Below are 18,771 nucleotides of genomic sequence, written 5' to 3' on the forward strand. Positions count from 1 at the left end.
ACTAAAAGCTTATAAAAAATTGAGCATGATCTGTCAGTGGCTTGATTTATATACTGTCATCTATCATATCTCTAACATAGAGTTATTTACCACTTAGATTATTTGTATTCCACTGGTCTGTGTTTGTTTTAGCAAAGCAATAAACCAGCTGAGGCTGTGATTTACAGTGATTTTCATGAAGTTTCATGCACTGTCTAAAGAAATGTAATCACACCGTCATATGATTTGTTGCTTAAAGCTCCAAATAGAAATTATTATTGGTACTAACCTTGAATCAATAATCTGTAATGTGAAAGGGTTGCTAGTACTGCAAATCCCACTGAGAACAAACAGCCACTCTGTGCAGCGTTTAGGCTGTTGAAGCTCATTGTTATGGAAGGCAAAACACAGAGGCGTTGTTTGACACATGTTAAAGGGGAACCATATTTTTTTATACATAAAAGGTCAGTTTTCTTGTCATAGGGAGTGCTACTCTGCCTGTGAGGACCTATGTCAAAGCTAGAGTACAGGACTTTTACATATAAATGAACATCTGTTACTTTCAAGCCCTTGGCAAACAAGTTCACATCATGGTGGACAACAGCAGCAACTCAGTATGTCAGTCTACACTGTATGTAAGAAGCATGTGACCGTGTTGTGTAATTACCGTCACTGTCAGAAGGGGGAGACAAAAGTTTCACTCTGCAGGTTTAACTCTAAGAATGCTGATGATGTTATCAGGTTTATCTTTTCTCAGCCTTTAAGACTACAGATTTATAACAGAAAGTCTGTGATATAAACCTGAGGCATAGCGTTTGAAAGACAAGTGTTTGCCAGAGAGAGGGGGTCTAATGAAAAGCAGCTATAGGATGCATTATGAGAAATGTAGGATCCAGCCTTTCTGGAGCTTACAGGGACTACAGGCAGAATATCTCTGCCTCTGTCGCTTCAATTTTGATCGTTCCTTTCTTTATCCTTCTCTGGCTGGTCTGCCAGCTCTATAGAATTGCAATACTGAATTTCTGGAGTACCCCTTAAAAACATCCATCTTTTATTTCTGATGTAAGTCCACACATCAGCAGCGTCTTGCTTATAAATGCATCAAAATGTGCCAATTCCCTATTTGTCAGTGTTGACACATGACTAGGATCCATTAAAACATTTGCTAGTCACACTGGTACATCCCATCTAGAGTACCTTGACTTCTGTATTACACACACATTTTATGTATAGCATGCCCAGTGTCTTCTATGGACATCAAATGACACACTCTAGGTGACACAATGCTATGTAATGCCACCAGTGTGTATTGCACATCCGCTGGACTGTAGGTATCCTATTACTTTTATAATATTACTTTTATAACATTACTTGGTATCAAGAGGAAATATCCTCATATTTATAATTGTCTATCTAATGTCTGCCAAATATCTGGAGAAACTAATCCATGCCTTTATCTCCTCCCGCCTTGACTACTGTACCTCCCTATCAAGCAGAAATCAATTCATCATCTGCCGCTGCCCTGCCTGACGCTCTTATCAAAAGTGACTTACAATCAGAGATGTTCACAATTCTTTGAGCTAGAGAGAGGGGGTCTAATACTAGAGTCCAAGTCAAGTCTCAAGTCTTTGAGCTAGAGTCCAAGTCAAGTCTCATGTCTTTGAGCAAGAGTCCAAGTCAAGTCCCAGGTCACTCGTGGTTATAAAGAATTTTGTATCACCTGCTGTGTTCAATCCAGACTGTTTTTTATACTGCTTAGCTATAAGGGATTCTGTAACTGTAACCTGTTTTTTACTTACTGTCAGGAGAGCACAACCATGTAATCTGCAATGCAATCAATGACAGCTTATAAACTACTGTAAGTCAACACATTCCTCAGACTCACAAACCCAGTGTTAATGTTAACTAAATAAAACTGTAACGTTACATGATCAGGAATAAACCTGTAACCTGTTTGCAGCCAACGTTAACAATTAACGTTATGGCAGCCAGCGGGATGCAAATGATTACGTTAATCGACTACCAGACGTTTGGCAAGCAAACAAACGCTCATTCTTCTTTTCATAACGAACGACAGTCAGAGTTAACCTCTCATAGGTTTTAGCTAAATCAAGAAGCAAGCTAACGTTAGATGACCAATGCTAAGCTAAACATGTTTACTAACCTCAGGTTACTAACCTATTTTGTGTTCAGCGCTTCTTTGTTTGGGTCTTGTTGTATGAAGTTTTAAAGCCAAAGTTTACGATGAATGGCTCAGCAGCTGCCGTGCTTGTTGTCCTCTCTCATATGTGAGGTAGCAGAGTGAGGGGAGTAACAGCAAGCTCATCAGATGTTTCCTAAAAATAAACATTGTTCAAAAGTCCCGCACCTCGAGTCAAGTCTTGAAGTCTTTTGAGGACAAGTCTCAAGTCACTGTGTGTGCAACTTAAGTTGCCATCACTGCTTAATATTGTTATATATGTCAGAGGTCAGACATTAAGTATCCTGCTCAGGGACACATTGATGGATGTGTCACATGGGGGAATTGAACACGGGTCTCTCATACCAAAGGTCTTATCCACTGCACCATCACCACCCCGGTTTTATTTTTTCCTGAATATTTGGACTGAAGAGAATGTTTCTCAATTACTAGAGAACGTGCATAAGAACACTGCGGTATTATAAATACTAAATGATAAAATAAAGGAGAATTTATTCCAGTGAACTGTTGAGAGGTGTTGTGTGAAAGTTGGAAAAACTGTGTCAACAGTACATCAAAGCAAGGTATGCAGATTTTTTTCATCATTTCTGTACTAGTTAAGTTTTATAGTTTTCTGTATATTTGACAGATTTTTTAATAAAGCATGATTGAAATATAATTAATTTTGGCACAAATGTTATTCCATACACTTGAGATTCGAAGGAAACCGTTTCATTGCCTGTTCCAAAACGTGTAACTACCACTGTAAATTAGGCTTGTTTTTCACTAGATAGAACCGTGAAAAACCCACCAAAAACACCTTTCACCTGGTTTTCATGTGCAATCTGTAGAAAACGTCCAATGCACCTGCACCCAGCTCACTGTTTGTCTGTGTGAGCTCTTTTCCTGCTTTCAAAGTTCCCACGGAAAGCAGAGGACCACCCAGCGGCGCAGAGCACGACGCCGATTAGCTGCGCGGAGCTCATTTGCATTAACGTCAGTAAAGGCTGTAGGTCAATCCTTGCGGGTGCTTTTATTGGATGTGCCGCTGTCAAGCAGTGCTGAAGAATTGGAAGGGCAAACGCCAGAAAAGGCAGAGAAAAGACAAACATAAAATCAGCATTATGTAGCTCGATTCTACCTTACTGCCGCTCTCGTCAACCGTGAATAACCGTGCCGTCCCCAGTAACAGATCCGAAACTTGTGGACACGGAGCGGTCTTGTTTTGTGGGGGGTTTTTTGTTGTTGTTTTTTTAGATTTTTTTTTCTCTATGTGTCTCTCTCAAGCGATTGCATTCTCCAGAGGTGGTACATCCACACATTACAGTCTGACAGCCTCTACATCCCATTCCCCCCATTCAGAATGAGAGAAAATCGCGGAGCCTGGTAACACTGTAGCCAATTGCACCCGGGTTTGGACTTCTTATATCAGGCGGATCATCCTTAACCTGGTAGCGGATGCCTGAATGGAGATTGCAAGCCATCCAACAAGATTTCTTCGCTTCCTAAACTGGTGAATTTGGGCTGATAAATGGAGTCTTCCGCCGGACTACACGGCATTATGTTCTACGACGGGTGTTTGACATCGGAGCGACTGGCCAGAATAACACCCTGTAGTGTGAATATTTCAGCCTGTTGATGATGAACCGCTCAGGACTGGAGCAAAGTGTCGTAAGAACCGGTTTATGGCCCATGTCTTGAGCTGAAGTAGGCAACCAGTTTGTTTGAGAGAGAGGGGGGGGGGGGAGAGAAAGAGAGAGAGAGAAAAGCATCATTTTTGATGGCTCCAGGGTGGGGGAGGACGACTACACATGAAACCGTGGACACAAAAAATGGATAAAACTATTGCATGAAGCTGGCGGGGGGACTGCATGGTGTGTGTTTTTAAGGCCTACTTGATAACAGTGAAGTTGGGGGAAAATGAGAAAATGGTGATGTGGTACGAAGCCGGAATGAGGGATAAAATCGTGTTTGGGGATCTGAGCAGCTCAGCTGAAGAATAACGGAATCCAGGTTCTCGTGGATAAGACAGCTGCTTTGATTAAAGACCTCCAATTAACTTCATGCGAAAAAAGAGAGGGAGAAAATCAGCTTCCTGGTTTGAGGGTGGGGGATAGAAAAATATATTATTCATGCCTTGTGTCAGAGCAATTGGAGAACCGGCTTTGCTGTGGCCTAGATGATACATATATGTATTTATATATATATATGTATGTATATGTTATTATATATATATATATATTTAAAAAAATGAAACCTTAGGAGGAAGGGTGGACCTTTTTAAAAAAAAAAAAAAAAAAAATACAAAAAACAGAGGGCGAATGACACTTGGGTAGCCTCAAAGTAAAGCACTTGCGCAAAAAGAAAAAGGCTGAAGTGGGTTGAAGCATGGGCTGTGCTTCAAGTATTCATATCTCTGATAGGGTGGTCTACCACAGTGGAAAAGAGTCCGAGGATTCCCACTCACCCCAGCAGACTAATACCACTCAGCATCAAGGAAATCCTGCCTTGGGACTACCCCTAAAACCCCCAAGCTGCAAGGTGAGGCAACTTATATTCATTATATTTACAGAGACACAGGAACAATTTGTGTGTATGTTGTGTGTGTGTGTGTTACATAAAGTTGTTCTGCTAGAGGCCAATAACTATATGATTCCTATTATGATTTCTTTGGACACCATACCATAATTTTTCCAAAACTTAATTTTTATTGGCAATATTTTGGAAGAACTATGCAGTAGATTATCCCAGGAGACCGAAATAGGGGAAAACTTGAAAGCCACTATAAATTTGACTGTTCAGTACAACAGCACAGCTGCTATATAGCAGTTTCTTTAAATTTTGATAGACATTGCATTACTTTCATTTTAACTCAGTTCAAACAAACAAAAAATCCATGCTTGACATCACAAATAGGCCATGATACACACTCAGTGAAGGGTTGTGGGGTCACAGGCCTCCACATTAACCTCTGAGGTATTGTTCTCTTTGTAAGAGTCAGGATACAGAAAATTTTTATAGCAGTTCTCAGTCGCTTTATGTCTACATGATGTGTATAATCTTACTGCTAGAGTAATGCGCTTTATACGACTAAAATTTTAAGCATGAAGCACTGACATCTGTTGTCAAACATGGTTCAGTTGACACAGCTTCACCTTTCTGTCAGTTGCGGTTTTCAATAGGAAGTCCTGTTTTGTTGGATCTTATAAAGGCCTAAACTTTGTGTTTCATGCATTAGAAGCATTTAACTGTAAGTGTTTTAAAAAGTGGACAGGGATCTCTGAATGGAAAGTAGGGGTAGGTAGTGAAAAGTATTGAGTGACATAATAGCAAAACATTTGCCATCAGTGTGTTACATCATCCCAAAAAATAACAGTCCCATTTGTGTATTGGACCACAAATAATTACACTTACATACAGAGGATAGAGGACAGAGGATAACAAAATGTGCTGTGCCATCTTTTGTGCAGGGACCAAATAGGTGTTTCTAATCAAGATGATGATGATTCCTGTTATTATAAGAGGTTATGCACATAAGAACAACTTGTCACTCCTATTCAGATTGATAGGCAGATGTGTGTTTGTAGGAGTTTGAAAGATGTAATTGTTTTGCAGCAAACTTGAGAAGTGAAGATCCTGGTTTTCGTGTGTACTGGCAAAAGGCCCCATCCCAATTGTAGAAAGTGCAGTAATTGAGCAATATTGAGTTATGAACAGTTATTTTATGTCTGAATGAAGAATAATGATGTAGAAGCCTCAAGCAGTGCCGCATTGATAATAAAAGGAAGGAAGCTCGCGCTGTAATGTTTGTGTACATCTGCAGGCATCTGCCAACACAAAATGTCCATAAAAAAGTGTGATCTTGTGAATTTAGTGGTGCATGAGTGTGTCTGTGTGTTGGTTGTTTTCATGAATATGTGTGCGTTTGTCTGACAGACCGCAGGCTATTTGAGGGCCTCTGTCAAGCTGAATTTTGTGGCCAAATGTCACTGCGGGATGCAGTGAGAAGTCAGTGTGACAGATGCCCCCACGTGAAGACACTCACTGTGCCTTTGATTGAATTAGTCCCCTGATTGACTAATGGTATACAAATCTCATTCAGCTGGAAATGGTTAATCCCTGTTGTGTAAAGTGTCATTGTTTAACATCCTCTGTATTTTCCCCCAGTGATCGGGAAGGTTGAACTTTATCATAATGTATAGAAAAGTAAGTTATAGTTACTCTCATCAAAATTCCCATCAGAGTCAGTGATACCTACCATTGCTGCTGGTTGTCGCTCTTTTGATTTCTTCTTCCTAAAAGAGATCAATAACAGCCATTGATTGGATTTAAAAAGGCCTTTTGCAGCACATTGTCATTTCAAAACCCTAATTTCTTGCATTTCATTTGGAATATAATTGGGAATAGAGACTTTGAGAGATGTCACTGTTTGATTTGAAACAGTAGAGCTGCACCAGATCCCAGTAGGCATCAGTAGAAAGTAGACCCGAAGCGATTAGTTGATTAATCCATTAGTTAATCGACAGAAACTTAAGCGGCAACTATTTTGATAACCAGTAATGCTAAATATTCTTCTCTCGAATGTGAGGATTTGCTGCTTTTCTTTGTCTTAAGTGATTATAATCTGAATGTCTTTGGGGGGGATTTCACTGTTGGTCGGACAAAACAAGTATTTTGAAGATGTCACATTGGGCTTAAGGAAATTGTAATAGTGAAATGTTTTGATTTTTTCACTATTTTAAGTGAAATAGTAAAATAATTAGCAGGAAACGAAAACAACTTTTAGATGCAGCCCTAGTAGAAAGTATAACAGATACATGCCATCTCAAATAGTTTGTGTCTAATCATTATGTGTTTTGCTTTAGTCTCTGTGTGCGTGTTTGTGCCCCGGCTTGTGTTATGGTGACTCTGAAGGGAGCATACATACATCCTCTAAAGGATGATAATAATACTCCCATCTACATCTACACATGCTAGCACTAGTTACAGCAAAGTGTACAAGTTTAGCGTATTACAAACTGAATTAAGCAAATGGTAAGACTGTGCTGCTTACATTTTTTTTTACACTTAGAGAGAGAGAGAGAGAGAGACAGGGAGGGAACATGTGCAGGCGTCTACAGTGTGAGAAAGATTCAATAGAAGTTTGGGAGTGTGATGTGAGTCTTTGTCAAGGGTATGTTACCATCTGGGCTGCTCTGGTGATGATAAGCTTCAAGTACAAGGTCCTGTGATAGTGGGCATTTTGAGTGTGTTTGTGTATGTGGGGCCAAACAGACAGTAAAAGACCTCAGCCAAACACTACACCATTTATCTGGCCTTGACTTTTCCAATCTGATTGCCCCCCACTCAAGGAAATCAAGTAGCCCCCTCTGCAAATGGAGAATCAGTTTTACTGTTGCCTCTTACTATAAATGGAAAAGGGCAATAAAAAGGTGGTAAGCTTATAAGTATCTGCAGAGTAATACCATCTTGCTTGCTCCCTGATTCCAGCCTCTGCATGTATTAACATAAGTGGTGAAATCACTCAGCCATACCTCAGACATCCCCCATTAAAACCCTCCCATCCCCAGAAGTGACAAGGCACACAAAGTTGCTTTTCTAAACTAAAGTCTCTGTTGGAGAACACTTAACTGTTGCTAACACACAGAACAGAAAAAGTCTCTGAACCAAACACCTCACGTGATGCATCTTTGAAATAGTGTGTACGATACACCACTGACCTGGGCAGTCTTTCTCCATTTGTCAGGTGTGTGTGTGTGTGTGTGTGTGCGCGCGCAGTCTAACTTGAGAGTCATTGGGTAATTTATTCCAGAGGAGGGCAAGGGCTCAGCATGGTGATGAATTAATCCACTGTGCTTTTTCTGCTGGCTGAGAGGAGAGAGACTGATATTGGCTCTTTTTCTTTCTCTCTCTCTTTTACTTTCATTTGGCTATCAAATTTTCTGTGCTCTTCCCCTGTGTGTTGCTCTTGTCATATAAAAATGTTTGTTCTTAGATATTACTCACTGAATGTCCGAAGTTAATACGTCTCCATCTGACTGCCAGCTGTTTTTGTCGTCACAATCACATATGATTGAATACACAGTAGGAGCAGTCTCCCTCTGTGTACCCACAGAAATTTGTTATATTCATTTGACTTCAGTGGTCCTGCTGTTGTCTTTGTCTTCACAGCTGCTGATTGGATCAAGTGATTGACTATGCTTATCTATGTCTATCAAGGATGTCATGTGTATATGTACAATGGTCTTTTATAGCTCAGAGCATGGCGCTAACCCCTGGTACGCTGCGATAGTTAGCATTTTGATTCCCACTGGGGCAATGTTTTGGTGCTATAAGACAACATGGACAAAAATATCCACCTTGATAAATGAATAGTGTGATATTTTGCTCATATGCTTATCCTACAGAGTGTTTAATAAGAAGATCGGTACCACCCTCTGGAGGACTCTGGACTCAGTAGCTAGTTAGCTTAGCTTAGCATAAAGACTCGAAACAGGGGGAAGCAGCTAGCCTGGCTCTTTCCAAAACTACTATTTCACCATTTTGTGTGTTTTCTGGCAAATAACTCTCTGTAAAACAGCAATTTGTCATTTTTGCACTTCTGTTTTTGTATGAATTAAACAAACAAAATGTAACCTGTTAATTAGTGAGCTTAAGAGGTGCTAATAGGTGGATTTTCTTATTTTTGCACAGAGCCAGGTTGCCTGTATCCCCCTATTTCCAGTCTTATGCTAACCTAAGCTAACCAGCTGCTGGCTGTATCTTCATATTTAACAGACAGACATGACAGTGGTATCTATCTTCTAATCAAACTCTTGGCTATAAAGGGAATACGTTTCCCAAAGTGTCCAACTGTTCAACTATATTTGGTCTACTTTTTAAACTCACTGACGTTACAATAAACTTCACAAATCACTTGAGTATAGCCTTTAAAAATTACTTTAGCTGTTCATTATGTTTTATTTAAACAAAACGTCAGCTGCAGTGTGACCCTGCATTTCCCTTCCTGTCTGGAGTGTCTGCGGGAGCAGTAAGCAGATACATTATTTTTCTTTTTTTGCCATGTCATTTTTCTCCGGTGGCACATGAGCAGATAGAGTTTTGGAGGAAGCGAGATTGGGCCCATGGAGCATCCAGAGTCCACTGATTGATGTATTGGCAGCTCTAGAACGTATCACCCTACAAGCTGTTTATATACTGTATATCTCCAAGAGTTTGGGGTAAACACATTATATACATTATATTATTATACATTTTATTTCCTATAAACAGTCTATTCATGAGCATTAAACAGCTCAAATACTTGGTATGACATCAAAGTCTCCCACTGCTGACAGAGTTAATGTTGATCCTGTGTAGAAATTAATATAGGATAATATAATAAATCTTTTTGTCACCTTGAGTGTAGATACAGTTGGTCTCTTCACCTCCGAGAGCTTGCTCACTTGTCAGAGGTGTCAGTTGTGTGCATGTACTTATGAAACAGAACCTCCCATTGTTTTTAAAATAGTCTTAACCAATAATGCCACATTCAAAGCTTGTTCTGCCCCGCCCCAGGTTAAGAATTTAGTATCATAAGGTCAGCATGTGATAGTTTCATGAGATTATGGAAGTGGTGTTCTTCCAAAACAAGGCACTACAAGTGTTTACTTTGTAGCAGCGCTCTCTGTTCTCTTTCAGAAGCTCACAGGAATGTAGATGTAAGTGGGCCCACAGGTCCACTGGTGGCCTTTTAAGCTCCTCCTGGACTGTGTCTCTCCCAATTTTTTGGGCTCCTCTGAGCTGTGAGCGTCTGCAGAGTTGTCATGCTACTGATGTCTGTTTCAAATATGGGTTCCTGCTCCATGCATTTAGGCTTTTAGGACTGACTGGAGTTGAGACTATCGGTGTGAGGAAGACAATGAGGTGATCTTTCATAGAAAACAGTCCTGCGTCAAAGGCCATCTAGTTGTGCAGTTCGTCTGAGTTTTCTTAAGTCTGTTGACTGTTGTAGTGTCTTGCAAACATTCCTACCATCACTATTGAAGTATATGTTGATCAATCAGTCACTTTATTTGTTCCCAAAGGGCAGCAGTGAAACAGAAAAACAAGGAAAAAAACACAAAGCAGATAGTCTCCATAAAACCAGAACTTCTTGTTTTTACACTTTATTTTTTGAACAGATTAACAAAAACAAGATATAAAATGTTTTAACCAGTGAGCTTTGGACAGACGTGCTTATAGGCTGATTTTGTGGACAGAGCCAGGCTAGCTGTTTCCCCCATTTCCTGTCTTAATGGTATGCTAGGCTAAGCTAACCGGCTGCTGGCTGTAGCTTTATATTTACCGTATAGACATGAGAGTAGTAATGCTGTTCTCATCTAACAAGACAGCAAATTTCTTTGCATTTCCGTTCTTCCGTTTCCTTTTTTAAAGATGGCATTACAGTTGTCCGAAAACAATGTAATGAATGATTTGGCTCCAAATGTTTCCATATATCTATATCTGTAAAGACTTCTAATAATAATACATTTTATTTCTATAGGGCTTTTCAGGACACTCAAAGAGACTTTACAGTAAAAACAGAAGTTATGAACATTTAAAACAGATTAAAAACATAAATAGCATAATAAAAAAAATATATGAACCGTAGATAAAAATGTGGTGAGGAAATGCATAAGAGCAAGGGGTGACTATATAAATAACAAACAGCAGCAGGTGTAATATAACATTGTTTGATGTTAAAAGCTAGTCTAAACAGGTGGGATTTGAAAATTGATTTGAAAGAGTCCATGTCGCTGCAATCTCGTATGTGTATGGGTAAGGAGTTCCATAGGGAGGGGGCTGCAATGGTGAAAGCTCTGTCGCCCATTCTGTGTCTATTTGTTCAGTTGGTATCACCATAACTATTTTCTGCTTTAGCCATTGTTTCAGTATTATTTTTTTCATGTGAGACTGCTGTTATGCGCATACCACCTCTATATTAAGACCCCAATGTCTTAATCCCACACTTTTGAGTGGTTTTGAAAAGTACACCATGTACAGAACACACCATCATTGTTTTTCCAAAGGAAGAGTTCATCTGAGTCATCTCTCTTGCATAGTGTCACAGTGTCAGTGTCCATAGGTGCGTTTTTAATCTCCCCTGGATTAGAGCCTTATGTGGTGATTGTGGACTGCTGTAACCATGAACAACAATAATAACAGCCGTTTTAACAGCATCTGGTTACTAGAGTACTTGGGCCATTTTCACGCTCGACACACCGCTGTCCTTACAGCCAGAATCATCTAAAGAAAGGGGTTTCCAAAGCACCAACAATTGGTAGATTTAGTATTAAATTATGAACCTGATAGTTATTTCACTGCAAAAATTTGGCAGTTGATCTGAAACTATTTTAGAAAGTAGATGGATATGCTCCAGAGGCTTTGATTTCATTTTACTGCCTTTCTTCACTAAAGAAGCCCTGATCAGACAAGAGTCTCACTGGATTTAAGTGAACAGGCCTGCAGCTTATTGGCTGTAGTAAACACGCAAGACACTCATTCACCTGATGAACAGGGCATTAAGCTGGCAGTGCTTGTCTCCTTCCTTTTTTTTAATGGACACAGCTATGACGCAAAACTCTCTGGAGTGTGTCCTGCCTTTTGCTCTGAAGATATACTGTACCCTCAGTTGACATATCCCTAACAATTTGTACAGGGCAGAGCACAGATGGTGCGCATTGTTTTTGTAGTGTGTAAGCAAGTTGTGTGGGGCCATTATACTAAGTGATATGTTGTGCTACTTAACTGTAACAGAAATGTAATACTCCATACCCACTTTACCGAGACATGACAAAATGAGGAAGTGGGTTTATTCAAAGTTCAGCCTTGTTTTGAAAATACAAACATCTATTCACAATTCTATAGTGTTCCACTGTAACATACTGTTTAAAAAATGTTCACCACTTTCTTTTCAGCCAGTTGCAGTTGTCCAAGAACATTCATTTATTGCATCAGTGTGATATGTGTAGCAAATGTATATAATCTAGATGACATTTTAGAAGCTTTAAGAGAGGAGGAAATGTTTCAATAGAAACTATGAGTACATGCCCAGTTTAAAAACAATTGACATGTACATGTAAAACAGTGAGAGACAGTTGAACACACATATGTTTTTCTAATAGCAGTAGCCTACTGAATCAATAGCTTAAACATTCCTGCATGTCAAAAGCACCTGTGTCATTTATTATACCTGTTGCACCTGCCTGATTACATTCCTCGCATGTCATCTGTTTTAACTGTGTGTAGTGTGACCAGAATAGCGGCTTGTCACTATAGGAAATATTATCATATATTATACAAACATTTGTATGTGTATGTTCATGTATTTTTAATGAACAGTTTCTACATAATCCAGCATAGGCTAAATAATCCATAAATGGTACACATGAAGCCTTAAATTCTGTTTTGTCTGGGGTTGTGTTTTAGAAAAAATTATATCCTTATTGAGTATTTTGATATCAATGCTACAACACCTAACTACTACTATCTACTATCTACTTACTATCGATCATCATATCGAGACCCCCAGGAAAATTGGAAGCATTTGCCAGAAAATAATCCCTTGAAAACATGTCTCCTCATAAACTGTCTTTTTACATTTATCTTATTCTTATTCAGTATTTCATTAAAAGTTTGGTTTGAGATAATACAGTTTCTCTTTTAAAATTCATGAAAAATTCTGGGTAAAGATGAAAAGGATCATTAGATGTAGTAAATGGGCTTTAAGTCTTAAGAGTATAAAACCAACAAGCTTTGCTGTTGACATGTCAGCATATCCATAAACATCAAATAAGTTAAATATTTAATTACGGTCATTGTATTTCTCCATTTACATCAGTAGTGAGTTTATGTAATTCATATTTTATGGCAAAAAAGCTCAATATTTTAAAATGTGTCTTACTTTGTGGATAACCTCTTAAAGAAACTCAGTTTTAAATGTCAGGGTTAGTATTGTATTAGTTGTGTTTAGTATTTTTTTATATATATATATATTTAAGTGTAATAGCCAAGTTCTGTGGTAATCAGTACGGGTGAAAGTTCTGTGTTTAGTTGCTAATAAAATATTAGACTTACTCAGACAGGAAGTTGCTGTCTGCCTGGTTTAACCATATATTTTTTATTACAAGTTTTTTTTGGTGTGTTTTTGTCTCGGCATTTTCTACACCACCTGTTTATTTTAATAATACAGCAGAATATTTCGCAATAAAATCTGGCCTTTATGCTTGTGTGTTTATAAACTTCCATGAATGTTTGTATTGGCATGCAGTCATCAAATCCCTATTCAGTGTTTGTGTTTGTGTGTGTGTGTGTGTGTGTGTGTGTGTGTGTTTAAATCAAGTATAGCTTGTGTGCCAAGCCCGGTGCTCCAGCTCGTGTCACTCACTGATCCCTCATGCAACGGTGACATCAGTGCTCCTGTTTTAGCAGGTGAAGTGGAGGGGGAGTCCGGTGATTATCTAATGCTCTCACAGACATCTGAAGAGCCCTGGAGAACCGCTTCTGATATTTTCAAAAACATCTAAGCTGTTGCAGAGAGGTGGAGCCACGCAGAGTTGCAGACAGAGCAGGGGTGGTGTGGCCACAGTGCATGTATTGCTAATTCTAAACCTTTCTTTAGGCCACAGGGCTGTGGTAATTAAGATTGTACAGTTAGGTATGGCTCTGGCTAAAAAGTAACTGTAGACTAATGATCTCTTATTCAGGCAAAACGGTCTTTTTGTGTAGCTTGTTGTTTGTACTCCGCTTGTCTTTTTGTCATGTATTTGGCTGGACTGAGGAGGAGGAGGAGTGGCTGACTGCAATGGAAAGGTTCCCGGTAAGATTACAGTACACTGTAGTGTCACTGGACCAGGCAGTGTCCCACCTTCACAAGCTCCTTTAGCTTGTCCTTTTGCTTTATTGGCCTTTGACCTTACCTGGAATTGAGCTGAGAGAGGGGTAGGCGAATGGCGACTGCACGCGCCTGATGAACAGCTGCCCCTGGTTCACACTGCAAAGGACAATCTGATGGCAGGCAAAGAAGCGGTAGAAAAAACTTAAAGATGTATCGCTAATAAATGCAGCGGGACACAGTGAGAGGAAAAATAGAAAGACATGATCATAAGCATTCTTTGGTGTGTTTTTATATAAAGTAAAATTTGGGTAATATTTGGGGTGAGTAGGTGTGAATGAAAGCGGAAGCAAAACAGTAATAGTGGTGTTGAAGGAGGCTACTGGGGGCAGAGGTTTTAGTAAGGGGCTGCCCCAGAGTTCTGAATGGCTTAGGATTGTCCAGGTCTTATGGGGATTTCAGGGTAATCTGGATAAGGACAGAAATACCTTGAAGGTGAACATTGGAGAAAGTGCACAGCTTCTTGTGGATCTGTCTTTAATTGATTAACACACACTGGTGGTAGATGCAGAGGACATCATCTACATAATTCCTTGAAAGGGGCACTCTTCATTTTACACATGAAGTTCAGTTTACTCTTCATGAGGTGTACTACACAGCCTGTGAAAACAATTTGTATTTCTGTAGTTCGGTAGGTTTGAAAATAATTTTTTCCTGCTTGGGTTTGCGACATACAATTTTAACCGAAAGCTTGTGCTACAAACCAGAGGTATTGGAGTAGAAAGAAGTTGCATTTAAGAAGTGAGGAAGATCTAATGAAATGCTCTATTGTATATGGGAAATGTAGGATTCAGTGGTATTGGAGCCTGACCCATACTATGGGCTAAAAGTGATGATATCTTGCCTGTTTTCTGTCCCCTAACTTTACGTCAATGCAACAGTAAATAGCTGCAGTACCCCTTTAACCAGGCATGCTTGCTGCTGTGTAGTTTGTAAACGCTGGCTTTCATCACGAGACTCAGGAGGTCTTAAATGAAGATTTGAAAGTTGGAATTTTGCTCATATTGCTGTTGGATTCTCAAGTTCAGATAATAAAAGTAGTCAGGGTCATGTTGAGATCACAGATTGGATACCTTCCAGGTACAATGTTCATACAAGTAATTTAAAAAGATTGCGGGAAAATGGGGGTAAAATAAAAATTTGGATAAATACAGCTCAGGAGACGCATCAAAGTTGAGGACATAGGGTGACGTGAACTCACTAAAACCTCATCTGTCTTTTAATTTTAAAACCTTAGAACTCCCTGCCTCAGTTTCATCATCAGAGTTTGGCAGTTTATGGCTTACATGCAGCAATGTAGCAAGCAGCCTCATGTATCTCTCTCTATGTTTAATGAGTGCACCTCTCTTCTGCTCCTGCTCTTCTTCTCATATCCCTGTAGGCCGGCTTGTTGAGGGCTCTGAGCACAGTCTCTATCCCTCGTCACTTGGCCTGTTGGTAGGAACTGCTCCGCTGCCAGGCCTCAGTTACTCTCTTTGGCACAGTGACGCAGAGAACACATACACACTTGCACCACTATGGACACAGGGTATGCACATAGGCCCAGAGAGCATCAGAAGCTGGGGGAATGCAGCGTGTACATATGTGTATGTATATAATCTAAATACACATTTTATTTAAGTAAAAAAATAAACACACTGCACACATAGCGCTTTGAGTGGTTGGAAAGACTAGAAAGGCGCTATACAGATACAGACCATTTACCATTACAAATTTTCTCTGTTGGAGCAGAATAAAAGGTTGCGTGCTGGTGGGCTGTACTCAGCTCTTTTAAATATGTGTTGTTTTGTATGCTTGCAGAGATTAGATATCTATGTCTCATTTTTCTTTGTTGAACTGTAAAAATCAGATTGCACTAGAGCAGCAGTTCCCATCTGATGGTTTTTGTGTGATATCTGAGTCTATGCTTGCAAGGTGTGGAACACCAGTGAGAAACGGGGACAGGTCACTAAGGATGAAGTAACCTATCCATTTTGTGCAAACTCTGTATTTTTAAACCACCGACGTCATTCAAGGACGTTTGGGACTGAATTCCAGGACAAGTTCTCTCTCCTGTGTGTGTGTGTGTGTGTGTGTGTGTGTGTGTGTGTGTGTACATGCACACGCATTCCTGTATGCTTGAATTTCCGCACTATCTGGTGAGGTAGGAGAGATGTCACTGTAGACAGAATAAAGGTCAGGGCGTACTCTGGAAGCACTGCTCAAAAAGTGTGTGTGCATGTGTTTGCACTTTTATGCGTGACTGATTAGAAATATCTGTAAGTGTGCATCAGTTGCTTATAATACTTCACTGCATTCAGTATAAGAAAAGCACCTCAGCTTGATGTGTTTCTTTATCTTTTTTTTCTTTTAAAGCCTTTGAGTGTGTTCTTGGGTCAAGTTTAAGTTTTTCATTAACATTATTTGTTACTACTACTTTCATCGTGATTTATGTTTTATTTTACAGTTATCTACAATAAGTGGCAGCTGCATGTCCAGCATACAATATATCTGCAAGCTTACTCAAATCATTAACTTACTGTTACTTGACATACCAGAGCTTAAGCCAGCAGCTGATGGCTTCTTGAGGTAACCCTACATATCATGAACAAAATTCACTGTCACTTTCCTCTGTGCAATATTAATTTGACCAAATGTGAATAATCATTATGACTGATCAGTCATAATGATTTTCATGCACATCAAAGGAAAAGTGGAACGCAGAACAAAAATTTGAGAATTGGGGAGCAATGGGATACCCAGCAGAAAGCCACATTTTTCAGGTTTTTTTTTTGTTTTGTTTTTTACATTGCAGGCCACATTGTCAGCTGTTGGTAGGTGTATATGAGAAGGGATGTCATGACAGATTGTATGATGGCCATGTTTGGGTTTATATGGCATGATGGGTATCAACCTTGTGATACGATGTGAAATTCCAGTCTGGTAAAAAACGTCAGATTTTTGGTCTGTTTAAGCTTGGTGGAGATATCTTTGACTTACTTTAGATAGCTAAGAGGTATATATAAAAACAATAATATTAACTAAACATGTGCTATTATACTAGCCTTAGCATCTACACGGTGGACTCATGTACCTGGAGGTCCACATGCTGTATATTGGGCCTCAGTTACCATTTGGGATTTTGGCCATGGCTGGCTTGATGATGATGATGTAGTAGTATTATTATTATTATTATTATTATTATTATTATTGCAAGTTGTTCTATCTCTGATACATATCAAAGATCTGGTCTTTGTCATGATGCCCAATAAGGAAACTCCCAGCCCGGCAAAGTGGTCCCATGTCTTGTGATTTTTATATTAAAAAAATGAAGATTAATTCAATGTTTTTCCCTGTGGAAGATTTTTTTTTTTTAGTTAATTTGCCCCAAGGAGTTGTCTTTATCAGCAGTTGATTATGTGATCTAATCTGTGCTTTTTTTTTATTTAATAAAGCACTTTTCAAACTCTGGTTTTAAAAGAAGTTTTGTAAATATACACAAGTGCTACAGTTTAATTTGAAGTGCCGATTTTACATTATTTGGGGAATAGAAGATTAGATTAGATTGAACTTTATTGTCGTTATGCAGAGTATGGGTAAAGATGACATTCAATAGAACAAAGGAATGAAAAAAGAGTAAAAATAAATTAAATGCAGATCAATTTAGGGCTGAAAGAATTAGTAGATTAATGTACTAGTTGATTTACAGAAAAGTCTACCATTTTGAAACTTTGATTCATTGTTCATTCATTGTCATATTTTCAAGGAAAATGGATAAATTGCCATCCCTGCCTTTTCAGAATATGAACATTTACTTTGATTTATATAAGTATAAATGGATTTATTTGGTTTTTGGACTTTGGTCAGCCAAATCAAATAATGTATTCACAGTTTTTTCACTGTTTTCTGAAGTTTATATTTATCAATTAATCGTAAACTGATTTAATCAAATATGAAAAGAATCGTTAGTTGCTAGTCTGGCTCAAATTGCATACCACTCAAAAGTAAGCAGATCACTAAAAATAATTACAGATGAGTTATTTGCTTTATAGTTGAAGAAAGAATAGTTGCCAGCGGGAAAGAATATAAAATATAGAGCCTATTGAAAATGTAAAATACTGTAGCCAGTTATTATATCCTGTCATATGCACGTAGTTGAACAGTTGTCATAGAAAGTGAACTGAGCCTCGTCGTTAATCTCATGACATTGCATCTGACACACATCTAGCTGAATATGGCATTAAACATTTGAAATGAATATTCCTTTTAGGGCATGATCTTATAAGACATTGCAGTTTTTGTTCCAGGAGGTTGGTCTTTCCTCTGTAGTGAGAGAGGCAGATATATAGAGAGAGGCAGAGATGGAGAGTGAGAGAGGTAGATAGAAATACAGAGAAAGCAATGATGTTCTGGGACAAACTGATCCACCGTGCCCTAGTTTCCCTCAGCCATGCCAGTGACTCAACTAAAGTCTTCTGCCTGACTGACTGTGGGCTTGGTCACCATGGATAAGACATGTGGACAGAGCCAGAATACACACGGTTGCAGTTATTTTTCTAAATGGATGAACTGCAGTTACAATAATACGTTACACGAATGTTTAATTTTCATATGAGTGGGGGAGGTATTGGGTTTTTTTTTACTCAGGAGTATTTTTACTTCTCTTTGTCTACAGTATTAAAGCAATGCAGAAAAGACCAGATAGGAATATGAGCCGATT

The 18,771-nt window shown here is 39.0% G+C and overlaps 1 protein-coding gene across 2 annotated transcripts in view; it reads left to right on the plus strand.

The window, feature by feature from the left end:
• Positions 1 to 3,171: 3,171 nt before the first annotated feature.
• Positions 3,172 to 18,771, plus strand: part of pde8a (phosphodiesterase 8A) — a 46,178-nt gene continuing 30,578 nt past the window's right edge. Inside the window, exons 1-2 of one of the 2 annotated variants that reach the window (XM_046032349.1) lie at positions 3,172 to 4,032; positions 4,582 to 4,699. Coding sequence is in view for 1 of the 2 variants with exons in the window: in XM_046032348.1 (XP_045888304.1) it covers positions 4,547 to 4,699 (153 nt within the window). In the remaining variant the exon portion in view is untranslated. Of the gene's footprint in view, positions 4,700 to 18,771 lie in introns of both variants that reach the window. The other variant, XM_046032348.1, reaches the window with a different exon arrangement.

This window comes from Micropterus dolomieu, linkage group LG20 (assembly GCF_021292245.1).
Source record: "Micropterus dolomieu isolate WLL.071019.BEF.003 ecotype Adirondacks linkage group LG20, ASM2129224v1, whole genome shotgun sequence".
NCBI lineage: Eukaryota > Metazoa > Chordata > Actinopteri > Centrarchiformes > Centrarchidae > Micropterus > Micropterus dolomieu.